General features: G+C 41.5%; 1 protein-coding gene across 1 annotated transcript; it reads left to right on the top strand.

The window, feature by feature from the left end:
* Nucleotides 1-101: 101 nt before the first annotated feature.
* Nucleotides 102-13825, top strand: DYNLT2 (dynein light chain Tctex-type 2; the record flags this gene model as incomplete). Its single annotated transcript, XM_082668608.1, has 4 exons — nt 102-209; nt 8526-8732; nt 11516-11674; nt 13715-13825. The coding sequence occupies 4 exons, from the start codon at nt 102-104 to the stop codon at nt 13823-13825; spliced, it is 585 nt and encodes a 194-aa protein (XP_082524734.1).
* Nucleotides 13826-23091: the final 9266 nt, after the last annotated feature.

Below are 23091 nucleotides of genomic sequence, written 5' to 3'. Positions count from 1 at the left end.
GTCACGTTACGTCACGGCCCTCCCTGCGGCGCACTTCCGGCTCCCGCGGCGCAGGCGCGAGCGAAACCCTGTCGCGGAAATCGTCCGCGAGAGCCTGCGCGATGGAGAAGCGGTCCTGGAGTGGGAAACCGCCCTCGGCCGCGGCGCCTCAGCAGCCGCTGATGATGCCTCGGAAAGAGAGGAGGCCTAGCATGTTCGAGAAGGAGGCAGTGAGTGAGGAGACTCGGGACGAGGGCCAGCCCCTAGGCTGCAGAGCTCCGGCTTTTGTGGTGTAGACCCTAGACCACCGCGCTAACTGACTGAAACAGCTTCTTCAGTTCTCTTCAGATTTGTTCAGCCCAGGTTTCCTAAGAGGCGCTTTCCCCAGAAATACGTAATTTTAGTGTGTTTAGTGCCACCACACAAACCGCAGCTTTACCAGCCAGAAGTAGGTGTACGTGTGCTGTGCTTCAAAATAATAATAATAATAATATTTGGATTGGATATAACAAGCAGAACAATGAGATGTTTTGAGTTTTTGTAAACAGCAGCAGCCTCACTACTTGAGGAACGTACGAGAAAGTTAAATTGAAAATAATTCTGTTCATTAACTTACTGTCTGAAATTAATGCAAAATGACATTCAGTTTTATTGGTGGTGTAACACCATGATTTCTGTATGAGCATAGTGTGAAAACCATTGCAGTACAAAACTGTAATCATAGAGCTGGGACTTCTGGTCCACTTGCCTATAATTGTTTCTTTTCATACCTACTTCGTGGGACCCATAATCAACAGGATGAAGGAGAGATAATAGGCAAAACACTAATTTTTTTTTTTTTTTTGCGGTACGCGGGCCTCTCACTGCTGTGGCCTCTCCCGCTGCGGAGCACAGGTTCCGGACGCGTAGACTCAGCGCCCATGGCTCACGGGCCCAGCCGCTCCACAACATGTGGGATCCTCCCGGACCGGGACACGAACCTGTGTCCCCCGCATCGGCAGGCGGACTCTCAACCGCTGCGCCACCAGGGAAGCCCAAAACACTAATTTTTGAAGATCCTTATTTCAAATAACAGAATCTTTCCCAACCCCCCCCCCAAAAAAAGTCATGGCAACATTTCAGGGTTCTAATGACTGCTCTTTGGTGTCTACATTTTACAGAGGAAAGAGAAACAAAAGGAGGAAAAATAAATAGGGCAAGTTCTCATAACCAAGCAAAAGCACAGCAAGGCCAGAAACCTTAATATATTGGATTTTAGATTCATGCTCCCAGAAACGTTGTTGTATTGCCTCGTAATAAGTCTGAGAAAAAGATAGGTCGCCTGCAGTAATGAAAAATATTTGTATTTTGAGGTGCCTTTTATAAACTTACTGTCTACTGAAGATCTGAAGTCTTGAAAAGTGAGGAAGTCGGAATCCAAAAGGAGGGACGACAGATAGGTTCACTTGGTATATAGGCCAGAAGCTGGGGAAAAGGGAACATGGACCAAGGCAGTTCTTGCTTATTTGCTATGAATGTGATTAACCATAGCTGCCTTTAAAATCTGGGCTTCTACAGGTAAGAAATTTGAATTGGGAAGAGACAGAAAAGATTTCACAAATGCTCACTAAATGTGCCTGAGGGCAGTGAGTCACTAATTAGTCATTCCTAACTTTCAGGTAGCTGATTATTCTCATGATCCTGAGCATAAGGAAGATTAGGACACACAATTTAATGGTTATAAATGTTTTTTGATTTTCTCTCTCGTGCATCCATTTATTTTCTTCTAGTAGTCGCAACTCAGTTTTCCTTTGGAGAATTAACTAATTCCCTATTGGATAGAGTTTTGGTGGGACTGTCAGTCACCTTCCTTAACTTTGTGGTGAGGATGAGACCAAAACTAGGCTGATTAGATGAAGTCTTCCTGTAATAATTAAAGAAAATGATTGAGGTTAATTTAAATTGAAGGCGGCATACTGAACTGCCTCAAGTGTCAGACTCTTTAGGCTTCTCTTCCATTCTGTGAGCTACTCCATATCTTTCCAATTAGTTATGTATATGGTTAACAAAACTCCGTGCTTATTGCTTGCAACCAAAGATTCCAAAACCATAAACAAATTACTGAAAATTGAAAACTTGGTTAGTGTCACTTGTCTACGTACATTTGAAAATCTTTAATACTAGCAAACAGGTTTTAGAAATACATTAATGTAATGGCATCTCATGACCATGCTCTTTTTTTTCTAGGATTGTAGGCTCAACATAAGGAAATGCCATATCAATAGGTTAAATAATTAAACTCAGATTGTTTTAGTAGATACCAAAAAGTTCTTCATATTTAAAGCCTATTTCTAAGTTTTGGAAGTGACTACAAAGATTTTTCCTTAATTAAGAGATAAAATACTCTTAATAAAGAGAATACTAAATCAGAAAGCCAATATATATATGGAAGAAATGGCAGAGATGTGAGTTTTCAGCATATTAGGATCTCTGATTGTTATTTTTAAACCACAAATGCATGCCCTATCCCCAAGGAATTCATTGCAGTTGAGAGCCACTATTAATGATATAATATAGTTGTATCCCTTGGGTGTATTGTGAGAGGAAAAGAAGATGGCAGTACCCTGGAGAAGCATTCTATTAATCAAAAAGAACAAAATAAAGATTTCATTTTTAAGAGGTTTGGGGAGCTATAATGCTTCTCTTCCACAACTAAAACATAAAGCAGTCTGACAGATGATTAAAACAGCAGGTTTATTTCTGATTAAGGACTTCTACTAGAAGCCAACTCCTACCAGAAACTACAGAAAATTACACAAAATGTATGAAGTACTTATTTCCACTGGCTGGATGTAAGGCAAGACAGGATTGTGATCTTTGAGAGATTACAAACAAGAAAGGTGAGCCCCAAGATTTCCCCTAATGTACTGCCTGGTGAGGGCTTCCAGCCCATACCTTATGGAGATGTCTCCCTTAGTTGAGAATGACTTGGGAGTCAGGGTAGTTCAGGGTGATATAAGAGCAGAGTATTAGAGAGGAGAGAGCTGTACAAACAGTTCCCAAGATCTGCAGAGGATTTTCCTCAAGTCTTCAGCTTAGTACATCAGTGCATCTGGTGAGGAAGTCAGGTGTGGCTAGAGAAAGAACCACCCAAAAGAAACAGAAAAAAATCCTTGGACTCACACAAAATAGTTTTTTTTTTTTTTTCCCACCAGTAAGAATGGAAAACCATGTAAATCATAGGGCATTGGTTAGAGTGCTAAGAAGTGTATTGTCTAAGTATTGGGGGAAAAAGACCCTAGACTTAGGGTTTTCTCTAGTTCAGCCTATCAAAGCTTAAATTGGATTTTAAATTGCCTCGTAATAAGTCTGAGAAGGATTACAATGTTTCCAAGTTGCTACATTCTAGAAGAAAGCTCAAGAATGCATGTGGGAATACAAAAATATACAGCAAAAACGGAAGGTAAGATTCACAATATCTGGTATTTAATTAGCATACCTTCAAAGAAGCAGAATAGTACAACTCAAAATGGAGAGAAGAAACAAAACACCCAGAAATGATAAAAAGATAGTATAAAAGGACACTAAAGTGGTTATTATAAAATAGTTATTGTATTATATTAGTTTTCATCACATTAAAGCAGTTATAAAATACTGATATTATAAAAGAGTTAGTATGTTCTATTCAAGAATGAGGAGAGGGACTTCCCTGGTGGTCCAGTGGTTAAGACTCCATGCTCCCAATGCAGGGGGCCCGGGTTCGATCCCTGATCGGGGAACTAGATCCCACGTGCCACAACTAAGGATCCTGCATGCTGTAACTAAGGATTCTGCATGCCTCATTGAAGATCCTGCATGTGGCAACAAAGATCCTGCCTGTGGCAACAAAGATCCCGCCTGCTGCAGCTAAGACTTGGGCACAGCCAAATAAATAAATATTTTTTTAAAAAATCAGAAAAGATTAAGCGTGGTAAATCCAAATCAAACCTCTACAGGTGAAAAATATAATGTTGGAAATGTAAAATAAACAGTGGAATTAACAGCAGATTTGACACTGCAGAGCAGGCTTAGTGAATTTAGAGACAGCAATAGAAAATCTGACATGAGCTATGGGAAATTTCAGGCAAAAACTTTTATTGTCTTTGGAGTCCCTAAGTGAGGAGAGGGGACAAACTGACCAAGACTCGAGAGAAAACTCAAATAAATAAAATCAGAGATTAAAGAGAAGAAATTAAAATTGATACCACAGAAATACAAAAGATCATAAGAGATCACTATGCCAGCTAGTTGGACAACCTAGAAGAAATGGATAAACTACTAGAAACATACAACCTTCCAAGACTGAGTCATGAAGAAAGAAAAAATCTGAATTGACTGATTACTAGTGAGGAGATTGAATCAATAATCAAAAACCTACCTAAAACAAAAGTCCAGGATCAGATGGCCTCACTGGTGGATTCTACCAAATATTAAAATAAGAATTAATACCAATCCTTCTCAAACTCTTCCAAAAAATAGAAGTGGAGGGAACACTTCCAAACTCATTTTCAAGGCCAGCATTACCCTAATACCAAAACCAGCCAAGGACACCACAAGAAAAGAAAATTATAGGCCAGTATTCCTGATGAACATAGATGGAAAAATCCTCAACAAAATATTAGCAAACTGAATTCAATAGCACATTAAAGAGATAATACAGCATGATCAAAGGGAGTTTGTTCCAGGGATGCAAGGATGGTTCAACATCTGCAAATCAATTAGTGTGATACACCACATTAACAAAATGAAGGATAAAAATCTCGATCATTCAAATAGATGCACAAAAAGATTTGACAAAAATTAACACCCATTTATGGTTTTTTAAAAAAAACTCTCAACAAAGTGGTTATAGAGGGAATGTACCTCAGCATAATAAAGGCTGTATATCAAAAGCCTACAGCTAACATAAAATAATGGAAAAACTAAGCTTTTCCTGTAAGGTCAGGAAAAAGACAAGGATGCTCACTTTTGCTGTTTTTATTCACATAGTCCTGGAATTTCTAGACAGAACAATTAGGTAAGAAAAAGAAATTAAAGGCATTCAAGTTGGAAAGGAAGAAGCAAAATTGTTGCTTTTTGTATATGACATGATATTATATATAGAAAATCCTAAAGACTCTACCAAAAAAAAAAACATTAGAATTAAAAAACAAATCCAGTATAGTGGCAGGACACAAAATCAATATAAGAAATTCTGTTGGGTTTCTATGTGCTAATAATGAACTATCAGAAAGAGAAATTAAGAAAACAATCTCATTTATGATTGCATCAAAAAGAATAAAATACTTAGAAATAAATTTAACCAAGGAGGTGAAAGACCTGTCCACTAAAAACTGTAAAACATTGATGAAAAAAAATTGAAGACATAATAGAAGTATATTTCATGCTCATGGATTGGAAGAATTAATATTGTTAAAATTTCCATAGTATCAAAAGAACCTACAGATTTAATATAATACAATCCCTATCAAAATTCCAATTCCAAAAAAAAATCTGATGAAAAAAGTGGGCAGAAGATCTGAATAGGTATTTTTCCAAAAAAGACATACAGATGGCCAACAGGTACATGAAAATATGCTCAACATTACTAATCATCAGGAAAGTTTCATATCAAAACTCACAACTGTTAGAATGGCTGTTAACAAAAAGACAGGAGATAAGTGTTGGTGAGGATGTAGAGAAAAAACATTTGTGCACTGTTGGTGGGAATGTAAATTCATGCAGCCACTATGGAAAACAGTAGAGAGGTTCCTCAAAAAGTTAAAAATAGGACTACCATGTGATCCAGTAATTCCACTTCTGGGTATTTATCTGAAGAAAACAAAAACACTAATTCAAAAAGATATATGCACCCTTATGTTCATTGCAGCATTATTTTCAATAGCCAAGATATGGAAATGACCTGAATGTCCAATGATGAGTGAATGAATGAAGAAGATATGGTGTATATATACAAAAAAGAGTGAAATCTTGCCATTTGCAAAAACATGGATGCGTCTCAAGTGCATTATGTTAAATGAAATGTCAGAGAAAGACAAATGCCATATGATCTCTCTTATATGTGGAAGCTCACAGATGCACAGAACAGATGGGTGGTTGCCAGAGGTTGGGGTGTGGGGAAAGGGCTGGAGGGTGGGCAAAGTGGGTGAAGGGGGTTAAAAGGTACAAACTTCAGTAAAATAATAATAATAATATGCTCAAGTGTGGTTTATTCCAGGAATGCAAGGTTGGTTTAACATTCAAAAATCAATGTAACTCACCGTATTAACAAACCATTAGGGATGAAAAATAGGATGGAAATTGGTAACATTTCTACCTAAATTAAAGCAGCTCACCCAGTCATGGGTCTAGCTGGATGGTGACATATATCTAAGATGATGTCCTATCTCTGTAAAGCATATGCAGTGGTGGAACAGAAAATATGTACTACTTATAATTAGATGTCAAGAGGAGAGGTGGGGAGATTCTGCACTAAGCATGCTCTTCCTCTTCCTAACTTGCTTATCACATAAGCTCCCTCAGAGAGGAACAAATCAGAGGGCAAAGAAGGGGAACTATTGCTCCATAAGTTTCTGCCACATAGAAACATCAATGGTAGAGAATAAATATTTTCCCATAGTATTCCTGGGAATATGATGTTTAATGTATACACTTTAAACTACTGGTCTATGAAGTAAGGTGTGAAAAATGAAGAGGAGTGATAGAAATATGTAGAACTGTAGGAAAATCAAGATGTAATAAACATTAAAATTAATAAAATTTTAGTAGGGAACAATGGTATTTTTATGTTATACAACTCCTAAAAACATAAAATGTGTTTTTAAATCACCTTAAATGGGACATTGAAAGAATATCACAGGAATTAATGCTTCAGAATAAATTGAAAGAAATTCTTGTAATATAAAAAATTAATTGTAAATAAAAGTTCTTCTGTAAATGCAGAAGCAAACCATGTTCCTGGTTTGAAACGCTATTGTACACTTACGAAGTTATTTATCATTAACATTATTTGTAAACAAGTATTTTAAACTATAAATTATTACCTCAGACGCTGATCTCCCTCTAATCTATTCACCATACAGCAGCCACAATAATCTTTTAAAACTGTAAACTAGAAAATATCACTTGCCCGTTTAAATCCTTCCACTGGCTCCTCATTGTTCTGAGAATAAGTTTCAAATTCCTTTTCAAACTCTTAGTCCTGCATGATACCTTTTTGTTTTTAATGTATTTATTTTATTTATTTATATTTGGCTGCGTTGGGTCTACGTTGCTATGCGCGAGCTTTCTCTAGATGCGGCGAGCGGGGCTACTCTTCATTGCCGTGCGTGGGCTTCTCATTGCGGTGGCTTCTCGTTGCGGAGCATGGGCTCTAGGTGCTCGGGCTCAGTAGTTGTGGCGCATGAGCTTAGTTGCTCCGCGCCAAGTGGGAGCAGGACTCGATCCCATTTCCCCTGCATTGGCAGGTGGATTCTTAACCACTGCGCCACCAGAGAAGCCCCATGATACCTTTTTAACCTTATTCTGTTACTACTATTTTCCTCACTCTAAACGATCCAGACACACCAAACACACGTCTATTCTCAGAACATGTTCTTTGTCCTTCCTATTTCCTGTTCCTTTTAGACTTCAGCCCAAACCGGACTGAAGGGACGTCTCCAATTATTCAGTCCAAATTAGGCCCTCATGATGAGTTTCTATCAAGTCATGTGGTTTTATTTGTATACCAATTACCACTATTTAAATTGGCTTATTCATTACCGTATATACGTTTTTATTGTCTGTCCTCCTCCCCACTAGAAGGATAACTCCATGAGTGCAGAGTCCTTGATTATGAGTTAATACAAGTAAAACAATTAATTCCTGGTTATTATAATGAAGTTCACCACTGTAACTTCAGAGCCTAGAGTACTTAACTGAAGCGTAGTAGCCACTAAATAAGTAGTTCTTTAAGACAGGTTGAATGTCATGCAATACATGTTGAATGTAAAAAGCACAGAAAGATGTATATACCAAATCAATACACTTTTGTTATCTTTTCAATTTAAGACTTAGAAATGTGTTATGTAAATAATTGTATTATTTATTCAAAGATAAAATAATTAAAATTATAAGAAGACAACAAAGGATAATATTTTCATAATGTCAGGGCAGGGAACATGAAAGGTTTTCCTTACATACCAGTCTTCTAGCCACTCAGTTGCCCTCTCAGGGGCCACTCTTGTTTCTAGTTCTTTTGCATCTTCCATGGATGTTCTAAATATATGCATTCAAATTTGCGTTTGTGTGTATTTCTGTTTATAGATAAATAGATAGATGATAGCTATATTCTTTTTTCTTCTTTTACCAAATTGATAGCCAGAAATGAATCTAGGATTTAGCAACCACATAATCATTGAAGTCTTATAATGGATTTCCAAGCTTTGTGTCAGTCCTGTCCCATTGCACCAGGGTTCTTAAAAACGAAATTTCATTTTACAATTAAAAAAGTAATCTCTCTCTCTCTGTCTCTCTCTCCCTCCTTTCAGTATGCACAGATTTTAAAAGAAAGACTGAGAGAATCAATTCATGATGTTCAGTACGTAGAGCCACCATTTGATGACGCAATTGCTGACATAGGTAAAGAATGGAAGAGTACCCTGGCCAAACTAAAGTTTGCTAATTCATATAGAATGGAGCCATTGAAAAAATTCCAGGCTTATTCAGTAGAAGCGAAAGTCCAGCAGATATTAAAGGTAGGTTGATAGATACATATGATAGTAATATCTTAGCTTTGGGGGTTTGATAAACTATATTAAGATTTATGGCCATATAGTTACCCTGATTGATTTTTTTGTAGCTTTTATCTCTGAAAATATGAAAGTACTTTGGAGTCATACTCAATAATCTTCATGTTGATGCTATGATTAAAGCTAGACCAAAAGGAATATTCTTTTGGTATTTCATTTAATTCTTAATTATCCATAAATTATTTATCCTTCAGGTTCCATGTGTCTCCCATATTTGGAGGAATGAATTAAAGAACACATATTGAATATGTGTGAAAAATTGATTCATGATGACGCTAAAACATCTTAAGAACAGGCAGTCCCCAATTTATGCATCGGTTTTCTTCTTCATTAAACCAGCTGGAATCTAAAGTTCATTTAGGACAGTTTGAAACTCAGACACATGTTTTCAGGCTAGTCCAACAAAGCTTCTTCAATTTTACAAAATTAATACTGTAATACGAATACCAATATTAATTATGCTAGTGTTGGTATCTGAAGACTACATGGTTCAGATGGAAAGAATTCCCTTCACCATCTTTCCTAATAAAGGGCCAAATTAAAAACTTTAATTATAGAATGTTTGTTTAAGGGACCACTTTTTCTGAATCCCCTTTTCACCTTTGGGCACCAGGCACCCAGGATTTTTCTGATGACCAGATTCCCTTTGTGGGACTCTACCCAGCCTAATCTCCCTCCCCCACCTCTAATTTACAAGATGCACTCCTTTAGTAATAACTGATGTAAGCTAGCTATTGGGAAGAAAGCATATGTTTAGTTTATTCTGTATAAATGATTAATGGCCCTTTAATTGTATCAAAGTTAATTCTTAAATGAATTAACCTTTATTAATACGGAAGAATATTTAGGAAACCCACCCTCCAACCTCCCTCCACCACCATAGACATAGATACATTTCTAAGCTGAATTAATAATTATCAGATAATATTTGGTAAAGATATTATGGCTCATAACTTCAGGAAATAAATTCAATACAATAAAATAATTATTAATTCTCTGATCTAAACACTAATAGCAAGCATTTGTGATTGAGTATACATTTTGGTGTGTCACTCAGCCCTACTACATAGACTGAGTTCAAGTTTATTGACTATAGTAGAATTTCAAATTGTGTTTGCATGTGATAGCTTATAGAACTGCATTGAGCATGATGGGGTCTGGAACAGCTAATTGGAAATATAGGTGGAAGGCTAGGGGTCATAGAGAGGCCGGGGATTTTCCTTTGCGTTTAGGGAGCATTGAACACAGTTCTAGACACAGAAACAGTGTATACTGATGGAGCTTATAGGTATCTTCCTATAGCACGTGCTCTTTATTTATTAAAAATGAACACTTATGTAGATAAAGCCTGGGATCTCTTAGGCAGATTCAGAAGGGAGAATGGATGTCGCTAAGTGTCCAAAAGATTGAGCCAATTGCCTGAAGGAACTAAATTCTTCTAGACCCAGTTTAGATCCAGAACCATTCTAGGAGGGAACCAAAACCAAAAAATGGGTAATTTATTTGGTTTTACTTGCCTATAAAATTACCAGGTAGGCATCCATTTGTTGTCATTAGAACTCAGAACATTGGTTAATTTATCATTGGTCTGAGTCAGTTAATCAAAGCCAGGCACCACCTGCTCACCAGCTGGTTCAGGTCTGCTTATGGTTTGTAGGAAAATGTAGTCCTTCATGGCCCACATCTGTCTCCCCGCCTGCCCCCAGCTATATATTAATTTAGTAACAAACATGAGAAATCTTTGATTTCCTTGATATTCTCCTGGAGGCCACAGAAAAAAGCAGTAGAGTGAGAAGCCATAGAAGCAGAATTAGAAAGAAGTGGCCTTTAATTTGTGGAGACAAGAAGACAGGAATAGGGACTTCCCCGGTTGTCCAGTGGTTAAGACTCTGCCCTTCCAATGCAGGGGGTGTGGGTTTGATCCCTGGTCGGGGAACTAAGATCCCACGTGCCACGTGGCCAAAAAAAGAGACAGGAAAAACATAATGCAGGCTCTGCTCCTGAATTTTAGCAAATACATAAATTTGAAAAACATTTAAGATTCTCTACCTAAGAATTCCTAGAAGCTTTGTTTTAAAATTCCTCTTGTGTCTCCCTAGTAACTGCTTGGCACAGTAATCTAGTAAAGGAAAACTTAAGCTTAAGGGTTGCTAATGAAGGGCAACTGAACATAATTTAGAAACCAAACTAGGACCTCCCTGGTGGTGCAGTGGTTAAGAATCCACCTGCCAATTCAGGGGACACGGGTTCAAGTCCTGGTCTGGAAAGATTCCACATGCTGTGGAGCAACTAAACCCATGTGCCACAACTACTGAGCCTGTGCTCTAGAGCCCGTGAGCCATAATTACTGAGCCCACGCACCACAACTGCTGAAGCCCGCATGCCTAGAGCCCATGCTCTGCAACAAGAGAAGCCACCTCAATGAGAGGCCCGGGCACCACAACGAAGAGTAGCCCCTGCTCCCTGCAACTAGAGCAAGCCCACGCACAGCAACAAAGACCCAATGCAGCCAAATATTAAAAAATAAGTAAATAAATAAAACTAAATTTTCTTCAAAATTATTATTGAAATAAATTGGTAAACATATCAACCATTTAATATTACTTGGTTAGAAATATGTATGTTTTTCAAAAAGTTATATGTATTAATCAGACACATTTTCTACTTCAATTTTTGTTTAGAAAATATTTGGTTTGAAAATTAAAATATTTTTCTTAATTTTTTTAAAGGAAAATCTTAAAGATGTCAAATATGATGACAAAGTCTTCTCTCATTTGTCGCTTGAATTAGCAGATCGCATATTGTTAGCAGTCAAAGAATTTGGGTTCCACCGTTATAAGTTCATTATAAAAGTATTACTCATTCAAAAGACGGGTCAGGCAATCAATGTAAGTACCTCACTGATCAGCATCTACCAAGTTCAACTATGAGGTCTCCTCTCTAAGTGACTTGATATTTATTGCAATGTCTCAAAGGCACTTCCAGATCCTGAGGTGCATCTTGACTGAAAGGATAATTATGTGAACTATATTTTCTTTCACTATGAATTATTTGAAAAATACTAAGCTAGAAATGGTAATTTTCTGTTAATAATTTATTAAATTGTATGGGTATTCTGTTCCTTGACCATAACAGTTTTGACAATTTAATGTCATTTAATAATTGATTAACCAGTAAATTGATTTAGGGCACTAAATAATAGGTATAGGTACTGAGGAAAATACAGAAAATTATATGACATGGACCATGATTGCCAAGGAGTTTTTACTCCAGTCAAGAAAATAAAGCAACACAGTTTAGAGTGTAAGAAAATAAAATGATACAGAGAATGTAATAGCCTAGGTTTTAGCGTCCAGTTGGCCTGGATATGAATCCTGGCAGCAACACACACTGCCTCTGGCCTGGACATAGTTTTTTCTTCTGTAGAATGGGGACGATAAAACCTACTTGCTTATCCGTATTAAAATCCTTAACAGAGTGCCCAGCCCAGAGTCCTCAATAAACAGAAAGGCTTATTTTTTTTATTCAATAAATATTTATTGAGCAATTCCTACATGAGAAAGGCTTATTACTATTACTTACAAGTAAGATTGCAATACCCCGAGAGCTGTGTGCGTTTCTAGCGAGTTGAGCGTGAGTGTGTGGGGTGGGACAGTCTGAGGGGCTCCATGAGGAAGCCTGGCGGGAGGACTTGGCTGGGCGGAAGGCTGCCGCCCACAGGGCAGTCAGCAAGGCTCTGGGGAGGACAGAATTACACCACAGCCTACGTGCACACTCGGGGAGGGAGACGCTTCTAGATAGTGACGAGTGCTCCACGGACGGAGTGACTACTTGGGATTGTCTGGGGACGGGGAAGGGCCTCTGACGTCTGAATGACAAGAAGAAACCAGCCGTGCCAAAGATCAGGGAGAATGTCCAAGCAGAGAAAACACGGAGCGCAGAGACGCTAAGATGGGCGAACTCGCTGTGCTTGACTAATAACCAGAGAGGTTGTGGTGTATTTAGGTAGCCCCACCCCAGAATTTAGCAGCCTATTTGCTCACCATTCTGTGGGTCAGCTTAGCCTGGATTAGCTGTTTAGATTTTCTGCTGGTCTCACGGATGCTCTGGTAGCCATCCAGTGACTCGGCTGGACCTAGACATCCACGACAGCCTCACTCACAGGTGTGACAGTTGGTGCTGGCTGTTGGCTGGGGCACCTGGGTCCCCCTGCACAGGAGCCATCATCCTCCAGTGGACTGAATGGGCTTCCTTACATGCGGGGCTCCTCACAGCATTCCAGGAGGTGAGAGCACAAGACCTCTTAAGGCCTTTCTTGGAAGTTGCAGTGTTACATTCTTTTGCTCAGAGCAAGTCCCAAGGCCAATTCATATTCACAGGGTGGAAAAATAGACAGCCTCTTGATGGGAGATGCCACAGAGGGTTTTTGACCATTTTAGGGCCACCACAGAAAAAGATTATGTGTGGCTTTGCAGGTGAAGCAAGGAATTAGGGTTTCTCTTTTAACAGCCTGCTCACAAAGTCAATACCATTTTTTAATTTCAAGACAAACTTTCAGTCGAAAATCTTTTAAGGGTGGGAAGAATAATTCCTTATTACGGACTATAACACCGCAGAGTAGTACTGCATGCAGAACTACTAGACCCAGATTACAGAGTGCCTCCTGTTCCTGCCCCTGGACACTCTCTGCTAAGGGAGGGTCATTCTGTGTTAGATAACGTACCAGCTCCAGTAAAAGAAAAGATGGACCCAGGAAGCATCACTGTCAAGTCTTTTCAGCAAAGGGAAAATTGGACAAATTACTTTTAAAATATAACTTTCTGAGATAGTGATACATCTTCTAAACAGTATCAAACATTGTATAGAGTTAAAAATTACTACTTAACATGTTCTATCTAAAGTGGGTCTTCTAAACATTTCTCTCATAGACTGCCAGCAGATGGATCTGGGATGTTGCGTGGGACAGCTGGGTTGCTGCGAAACACGAAACTGAAACTTACGTGGCATTGGCCTTAGTATTTGCTCTTTACTGTGAATAGCTTGTTACATGTACTAAAGAGTGTTTACTTCTCAACTTTTCAAAAATACATGAAATTTATAGATTTGTGAACCTCATAGTAGTTTTGATTAGCTATATTTTTATATCTCCAATTGAAGCTTCTTACTTGTATTCTTTTAACAACAAAGTTAAAGCTGGATTTCTACCTTTATACTTACTAGTTATCATATTTATTAACATTGTATTACCCCGAAGTATAAAAGTATAAGAGGTATATGTATATGCCTTTTTCATGTATATATACGAATACATGAATGCTTATGATGGATTATAATAGGGGGGAATTATTTATCATCCTAGTTAGGTTTAAGAAAATTAGAATTTGCTACAGGATATTATGATGCAACCTTGTAAAATGTCAAATTAAGTAAATGTTAAGATAGATTTTTGGAAAACTCCCAAAGGCAGATATTTTGAATGGTATCTTAATATACTACATGCATTCTTTTGAAAGAAGTCACCAAGTTTGAAAGAAAGATGTTGATATATTTAATACTTCCCTAACACCTCTCCCTCCAATCAGAACACTTCCAAGTGTGCAGTCTTTCTATTTGCTAGTCCATTAGTTAAGCTCTTTTTAGCTGCAAGAACCGAAAAACCTAACATAATTATTTTTAAAAAAGAAGAAAATTGTATTTCTCAGGCATTTGATCAAGGATCCGGGTTCTTTCTGTCATCCTGCGCTCCCCTCAGATTCTATGTACACGAGTTTAACTTGGTAGAATTAAACCATGTTCTCATGGCTTTATCATCATGATTCACTCCCTGAGCTGGGTTGGAGCTCACCTTCCCTGAAGCACACGGCCATGTGGAGAATGGACACCACTGTCAATCGGGGCTTCTCCTGCAAGGAGGCAGGGGGTGGGCTTGGTGAGCCAAGTAGTAATGTCTGTGATAATTCATACTATTTTCAAGTTATAGTCAGAACTTGAAAACGCATGCCAAACTTAATGGACAGTAAAAATACTGATTAGTTGAATAATCTATAAACAGGAAAACAGAAAGACAGAGGAGAGTTTTCTTTTCACTTGTGTGTTTTAATGCGTTGGATAATCCAGGACTGGCAGTTCCATACTATACAGCATAGACATGATAGCTGTAGCCCAAAGAATCTTTAAAACAGGATTTATTGTTTGCTAACTTTGGTCACAGAAAAATCAGTAATAACAAACCTACGAAGGGCTTCTGTTAAGCAATGATGACCTCAATGATGACCTCCTCAGGATAAGCACACTTCCTGGTATAGAGCAGATGCTTATAAACGTGACTTTGTAAAGTGAGAATTATGCCTTCCTCCTAGGGTTGGTTTGTGAATTAAGTGAGGTAATATATATAGTCAGGCACTTATGCCCAGCACTTAGCATAACCCTGGAGCATACCAAATCCTGAAATGTTACCTGTTATCATTCAGTTTGACAGCTCAGAATTACCTTCAGTTCTGCTTTCTCTTGCCCTTGTCCCAACCCCCATTCCTACTTAATTGTTAAATTCTATGGATTCTGTTTTTTTTTTTTGAAGTGACTCAAAATCATCCCCTTGGGACTTCCTGGGCAGTCCAGTGGTTAAGACTCCCCCTTCCGGGTTTCCCTGGTGGCGCAGTGGTTGAGAGTCCGCCTGCCGATGCAGGGGACACGGGTTCGTGGCCCGGTCCGGGAAGATCCCACATGCCGCGGAGCGGCTGGGCCCGTGAGCCATGGCCGCTGAGCCTGCGCGTCCGGAGCCTGTGCCCCGCAACGGGAGAGGCCACAACACTGAGAGGCCCGCGCACCGCAAAAACAAACAACAACAACAACAAAAACACACTTCCCCTTCCAATGCAGGGGGTGAGGGTTCCATCCCTGGTGGGGGAGCTAAGATCCCACATGACCCGCGGCCGAAAAGCCAAAACATAAAACAGAAGCAATATTGTAACAAATTCAATAGACTTTAAAAAATGGTCCACCTCAAAAAAAAACCTGCTGTGATATCTCTTGCCTGGGTCCTCACTCTCTCACAACTATTTCGATAGTCCTTCTTTTATTTATTCACGTGTTAATTGTTTTGTTCAACATATGTCACCACAGAAATCTGAATACCCCCTAATCTGATCCCCTGCTTCTCAAAGCTTTATAGCAGGTTATTGACCATCGTTTACATGGTTCACAGAACTCCTCTGTCATCCCACCCGCTCCTCCAGATGCATTCCGAGTTTCTTTCCTTAACAAGGACCTGACTTTTCCCTGAGGAAGAGTCCCACTGCAGCCCTCTCAAGTAAAAGCTAGTTTTTCTCTCATCCCTCATCGCTAATGCCTCAGAGCCAGGAGGTAGGTAGGCAACCCCACTGACTAAAAAGCTCAGGCTCCTGGAAATTTATGCTATCTGGATATACAGCTCTTTACTTCTGTGTGTCATTGCTGCCTACTAGTCCCCTGGCCTGTTCCTTCTCATTTCTTGAAAACCTGAGCTACTGGATTGCAAGCTTCATCTCCACTCAACTCCTGCTGTCATTCTTTGTGACTTCAATATCCACGTAGATAATCATCCAGTAAGGCAGCTCTCGCTTTGCACAAGTTGTAGCTACTACAGTTTAGTTGAATCACACCAGTCCCCCAACAACATGGTTCACATTTCAGTGACCACAGTATATTAACCGTGAGTAACTTCATAAAGTACAAACTCCTCAGCCAGCTCTTCAGTCCTCAAGTCACTACGTAAATAGCAGGTGGGCGTCACGAGCCTTCTGTCAAAGTCCGTCAGTCACTGGTCCCTGCACTTCTGGTATTCAGCTCTTCATGTCACAAGACAGCAAATCATGTAGTTGTGTTGCCTCCTTGTCTCCCAGTGACAAAACCACATGATGTTTTACAAAAATGGACCACCAAAAGAGGAAATGGGGCAAAAAAAAGGTGAAAGTGCATCAAAGAAGAAGTGATGATGCTAGAAATGAAATTCGTTAGGAAATTTGAACATGACAACAGCAAAACCAAGATAGGATGAGACCTAAGCCCGCGTGGAAGTACTGCAGGAATCATGGGGAGAAAGTCCAATAAGTAAGAAAAGTAAGGTGAGGTTGCGTCAACATCTTTTAGCTTAAATTATCTAGGAACAGAAAGCCACTTGTGGTTGTGAAAGACTTCCTTCTACTTTGGATAGAAAACTGTACGGTATCTGCTGTTCCACGCCTGCGGATTTAACCAATGGCAGATGGTGTAGTAGTGTAGATATATTTAGTGAAAACAATCTGTATAAGTGGACCTGCACAGTTCAAGTATCAACTGTAATAATAATTTAAAAAAATCTCAATCAGTTTGGCTAGCATTCAGGCGAAAGCGTTGAAGTTAGTTACTCTGTTGAAAGAAAACTGTAATTACAAAGAGACAGAAAACCAACCTTTTTCTGCAAGTAAAGGCTGGTTCCATCCTTTTAGGCGTCGACATGAACTGATTCATGTCGATCTATCTGGTGAATCTGCTGTGAAATATGCACCCAGATGTCACAGGTTAGTTACAGACAGTTGTTGTGAGAAAAGGTTGGAGGTGTCCAGAGGAAAGGAGGCTAAGAGACTTCACGTTAAAGAGACTCTTGGAGATTACTTACAACATTGAAAATGCAAAAGATAAAATGCTGGAAGCCATCCAAACTTCGAAAGAAGTATGACAATTTATCAAGGCATAGGAAAGATAAGTTACAGGATGAGAAAAAGGCAAGCACAATTTAAATTACTCTTGGTAAAGTTTTTAAAAGAAAATACTAATTCTCAATGTTTGTCATGTTTCAAATTACAGTGCACTAAATAGAAGTTTTACATTGAAAAAATTCTGTACATGTGTATAATTGTCAGTGAGGGAGTTTTCAGTTTTTTAACGAAAGCTTTTTAAAGCCGTAGAAGATCTCTACTTTTTCTCTTTGATTAATAAGATTACTTTGTACGACTCCAGCTTCCATGGTTGTTTTTATGGCCCTGGGCTATCATGCAACTAGGACTGTCTGTGCTCTAGGTTCCCAGTTCCTTGACCAACTCACATTCAAGGACCTTTTCATCTAGCACACTTCGGGCATCTGCTCCTTGGTTCATCCTGTAGAACTTGTTAGCCTCAAGATCAGTATGACCTCTGAAATCTCAGTTTCGAGCAGGTTACTCTCATGCAGTGGTTTCCTGTGCTTCCAGCTCACCACCTGGCACACCCTGAAGACAGTCACTTTTCAGTCTTGTTGAACCCTCCCGCTCACTGACCTTCCTCGCTCTTTCACAGCTCTCTTGTTTTCTGCCTCAGATCTCATGGCCCATCTTTATAACTGCTGTACAGTCACTCCCTGACAAACACACTCCAAATTCCTTTGCCCCTCTTCTTCCTTTGGGAACACCCCTTCCCGAACAATCCCGAATCCCCTTGTCTGCTTTGTCCAAGCCTGAGTTCAAATAGCTGAACTTGACTGACTGGTTTCACTTTAAATTCACGACCACAAACCTCCAGTGGGCAAATACTTGGCATCCTAGAAGCTTTGTTTTCCTATCCCCACACCTCCTCTCTCACCCAGTTTCCCATATTCCTCTCCTCTGCTCACCTTCAGCTTATGATCTCACCTCACACCTGATCAAGGAAAGAAGAAGTATCAGAGGAAAAATCCCTCAAGTTCCCGCCACCAGATCTCCAAAGCCACTTGCATCTGCAGCCAGTCTGGTTTCCGTCTGGTTACAATAAACGGACTGTGCTTCCTCCTATCAAAGGCTTATCCCAACGTCTGTGCTGCCTTCCATCCTTCTCATGGCAGGCACTTTCCAGCACCTATCTCCTCTCTCTCTTGCATCATGATTTTCCCATTCTACTGAGTCATCTTGTCAGCATGCAAACATGCTCTAGTGTCTTCTGTAGTAAAAACGACAGCAACCCACCTCTCCACCCACCCTCTTTCTCTATTACTCACACTTCTCTCTGTGCAGCACTCTGGTTCCAATTCCTAGCCTCCCATTCCTTCCCTAATCGACATCAATTTAGCTTCTGAAATCGCCACACCATTGAAACAGCTTGGGACAATAAAGATTGGTAGTTACTACCAAATTTCTAAATACAATGGACATTTTCCTGTCCTTATCTTACTCAACTTCTCAACTGACACGTTGATCAGTCCCCTGTTTGAGGCACTCTACCCTCTCAGCTCACAACACTTGATAGTTTTCTCCCTTCTTCTCTATTTCCGCCAGTATCTCTGGAATTCTTGAACTTGGGCATTTTTCTCACCTATATCTACATATGCTAAGTGACCTCATGCAGTTTTGTGGCTTTTTTTCTTCACCACTCTATTGCCAGTGCTTTACTCAGGGCCTAACTTAATACATAGTAAGGTAGTATTTGATGAATGAGTGAATAAATGATTCCTTGTATTTTTATCACCTAACATAGTTCTTAGTTGGTTTCCATAAAATATTTGTGAAATAACTGAATGGACATTATTATTCTAATCCTGCAAATGAGGAAATGGAGGGTCAGAAAGATTAAATAATTTATCCACGATCACACAGCTAATAAGTGGCACAGCTGGTAGTCATTTGGTCTTAATTCCAAATCTTTGTTCTTGCCATTACATCAAACTGCCTCCCTGTATATTTCACTCCTAACTCCAAGAATCCACCTTCATTTACCCTATTCTCAAGCCACAATGGAATGACCTTTGCACTTGAATATGCCTCTTATTTTCCCACCTCTCAGTCTTTTTCAGGCTTGAACCCATATTTCCACTTCTAATTGCACATTTACAGGAAGTTGTCCTACCAGTCTCTTGAGATACTTTTCAAATTCTATGTCAACCTTAAAATCTTAATTTTTCTGGTTGCAAGTAAATTTTCTCCCACCTGTGAACGAAAAATGTCGCCTGCCATATCAGTAAACAAAGGATGTTGCAGCCAGCAAGCCATCACGTTATGGCCACCCGACAGTCGGCCCTGGGGGAACTCAGGATGGCGGCAGGATGCCCCACCATCCCGCAGTCAGGTGCTGAAGCACCCGCCCACCCCGGCAGTGCACCCTGAAGAAACTCAGGATGAGAAAACACAGGATACTGGCCCCCAGTAGCTGAGGTGCACATCAAAGGAATGCTTTCAGTGAGCTCAAACTCTTGCATCTTCCCATACATAGAAAAGTACTAAATTCCTTAAGTTGAGATATCTGGTTTTCTTTAAATAACAGTGATCTTTTGATGTTCCGACTACCAGGTCTTCGTTGCAAAAACACCTGTATATCCTGGCTCCCCCATTGCCTCTTCACAGCTGCCCCTCAGAGTGATCTGAGAATCCTGTCTCCTGGGCTTGAAGTCCTCAGAATGTCCACCGAATAAAACGTAACTCTAAACTTCTAGGTTGTGCATTTTTTTTCAGTCAACACACCTAAATTGCCTTAAGTACAACTGTATATTTGTATCATATTCTTTCAGTGTTGAAACTGCCTATGTGCAGGGATTGTAATCCGCACAGTGCCACCTTAATATTATGCCTTACCTTTCATGTTGAAAGGCTGAATCAGTGTTTATTGACTTGGAATGAAGAGTTTTAACTTTGTATTTGATCTAAAGACAGAATACCCAAGGGACATGAGTAGAACCAAGTAATTGAATATACAAATATATATTTAACGTTAAACTCTATCCAGAGAATCTAACTGAGGGTCTGGATCAGTTGAGGGAATTTGGGGGAAAGATGTTGGTTCTTCTTGGCTCATTCAGACAATTAGGCCATTTTCTTCAGTGGGCTTTTGACAGGGAAATGGGGAGCTGCTCTGACTGAGGTTGTGAGATAAAGCAAAGTCTAGATTAGCAGCAGCTTGTGAGTCTTGAGTTGTTGGTGATGCCACCTCTGATCTGATGCAAGTGGAGAAGCCAGGAAAGGGTGGGCTGGGAGAGTCAAAGGAGGTCCTTTGTGTCAACGCGATGGGCTAGAAACAATCCCTTTGTCTTATCTTTCCAAACTTGTCTGCTGAGTGTAAGCGAAAATAATGAAGGAAAGGGAAGCCCTCTTGCATTCTACATCCAAGAATCTTCTCTGTCGCCATAAACAAGTCATCTACACTCTCAGGTACAAAGCGTCCGCCGAGACGCCAACTTTAACACATTTCTGGCACCACTGTCATCTTTTTTTTTTTTACATCTTTATTGGGGTATACTTGCTTTACAAAGGTGTGTTACTTTCTGCTTTATAACAAAGTGAATCAGTTATACACACACATATGTTCCCATATCTCTTCCCTCTTGCGTCTCCCCCCTCCCTATCCCACACCTCTAGGTGGTCACAAAGCACCGAGCTGATCTCCCTGTGCCACGCGGCTGCTTCCCACTAGTTATCTACCTTACGTTTGGTAGTGGATATATGTCCATGCCTCTCTCTCGCTTTGTCGCAGCTCACCCTTCCCCCTCCCCATATCCTCAAGTCCGTTCTCTAGTAGGTCTGTGTCTTTATTCCTGCCTTACCCCTAGGTTCTTCATGACATTATTTTTTCTTAAATTCCATATATATGTGTTAGCATACGGTATTTGTCTTTCTCTTTCTGACTTACTTCACTCTGTATGACAGACCCTAGGTCTATCCACCTCATTACAAATAGTTCAATTTTGTTTCTTTTTATGGCTGAGTAATATTCCATTGTATATATGTGCCACGTCTTCTTTATCCATTCATCTGATGATGGATACTTAGGTTGTTTCCATCTCCGGGCTATTGTAAATAGAGCTGCAATGAACATTGTGGTACATGACTCTTTTTGAATTATGGTTTTCTCAGGGTATATGCCCAGTAGTGGGATTGCTGGGTCATATACCATTGTCATCTGTTAACACAGCTGTCTCTCGTGTTCTTTTAAGGTTCAGTTACTTTGTTTTTTTCTTTTAATTTTTGGTGAAGTCCAAAAGTGACCAGGTGAAGCCTAAGAACTCGGATTAATAATAAATTCAGTTCAAATAAAATAGGTCTCTTTCTTGGTGACTTTTATGGGTCTACCATTGTACGCACTTTACAACAACCCTGAAGATTCAATAAATGATCGGCTAGGCTATGCAGCCAGAAAAAGCGAGGCAGAATCCAGCGGAGGCCAGTATACTCCCCAAATGTTCCGCTGCGGAAGCGCTGTCCTCCCTCTCCGCAGGCTCGCTCTCCCGTCTTGGGTGGGAGCTGCTGCAGCAGCTACATCCCAACGAAGTCGAACGTGAACTTGTAAGTTTTATGATTTCCGCACGCACTGAGGTGAATGTGGATAAACTTTTCAAATGAAAGCAAGCTGAGGATGTCTTTGGAAAGTACACATTCCATGGCAGGTGGTTCAGGAGCCCCAGACAGCTCGAGGCCGCGAGCAGAGAACAAAGGCGGACGACGGGCAGCGACTGGGAACCGGGAACACCGGGAGATGAGGCAGGGCCCCCACAGTCCACCGCGACGAGGCCCCCGGGAAGGGGGGTTGGGGAGGGACCCCCGGTAGGGAGAGGACGCCCGGAAGGGAGAGGACCCCCACGAGGAAGAGGATGGGGGTGAAGACTCCGGAAGGAGGAGGAGGAGGAGGGGGCGGGGCGGCGAGGACCCCGGGAGGGAGGGGAGGGCAGAGGCGGGAGAGGGACCCCTGTAGGGAGAAGAAGGGGGCGGGGACCCTCAGAAAGGAGGAGGAGGGGGAGGGGAGGGGAGGGAGGGGAGGGAGGGGAGGGAAGCCCCGGGAGGGAGGGGGTGGGGACAGGGTCGCGGACACCTGGGAGGGAGGGGCGGGGAGGGACCCTCGGGATGGAGGAGGAGGGGGAGGGGCGGGGAGCCCCGGGCGGGGCGAGGTGGGAGGAGAGGGCTGACGTGTGAGGGGCTGGGCCGGGGGCGGCGGGCAGGGGGCGGCGGCGAGCGCGCCCAGGGTGGCGGGCCGGGGCGGGGCTGGGGGCCGAGGGGAGCGGCGGGAGGTGGGGCCGCGGAGCGCGCCGGGCTGCGGCGGCCGGTAGGCGGGGTAGCGGCGGGCTAGGGCCGCGCGGTGCCGAGGGCAGCGGCCGGGGGGCGGCGGCGGCGGCAGCGGGCGCGGCGGGCGGCGGCGGCGGCGGCCGAGGCAGCAGAGGGCCCAGCGGGCGCGCACGGCGGCGGGCTCGGCGGGCGGCGTCCTCGGCGGCGGCGGCGGCGGCGGGCGGCGCGCTGGCGGCGGCCATGGCGGTGGCGGCGGCGCTGGCGGGCCGCGGGGCGCGTGGAGGCAGGGGCCGGCCCCCGGGCGGCGGGCGGGCGGAGGGGGCGGGGCCCGGGCGGCGGGCGGCCCGCGCTGCGGC

Source organism: Grampus griseus (assembly GCF_964374135.1).
Source record: "Grampus griseus genome assembly, chromosome: 13".
NCBI classification, from domain to species: domain Eukaryota; kingdom Metazoa; phylum Chordata; class Mammalia; order Artiodactyla; family Delphinidae; genus Grampus; species Grampus griseus.
This window is presented reverse-complemented; position numbering and strand designations above follow the sequence as displayed.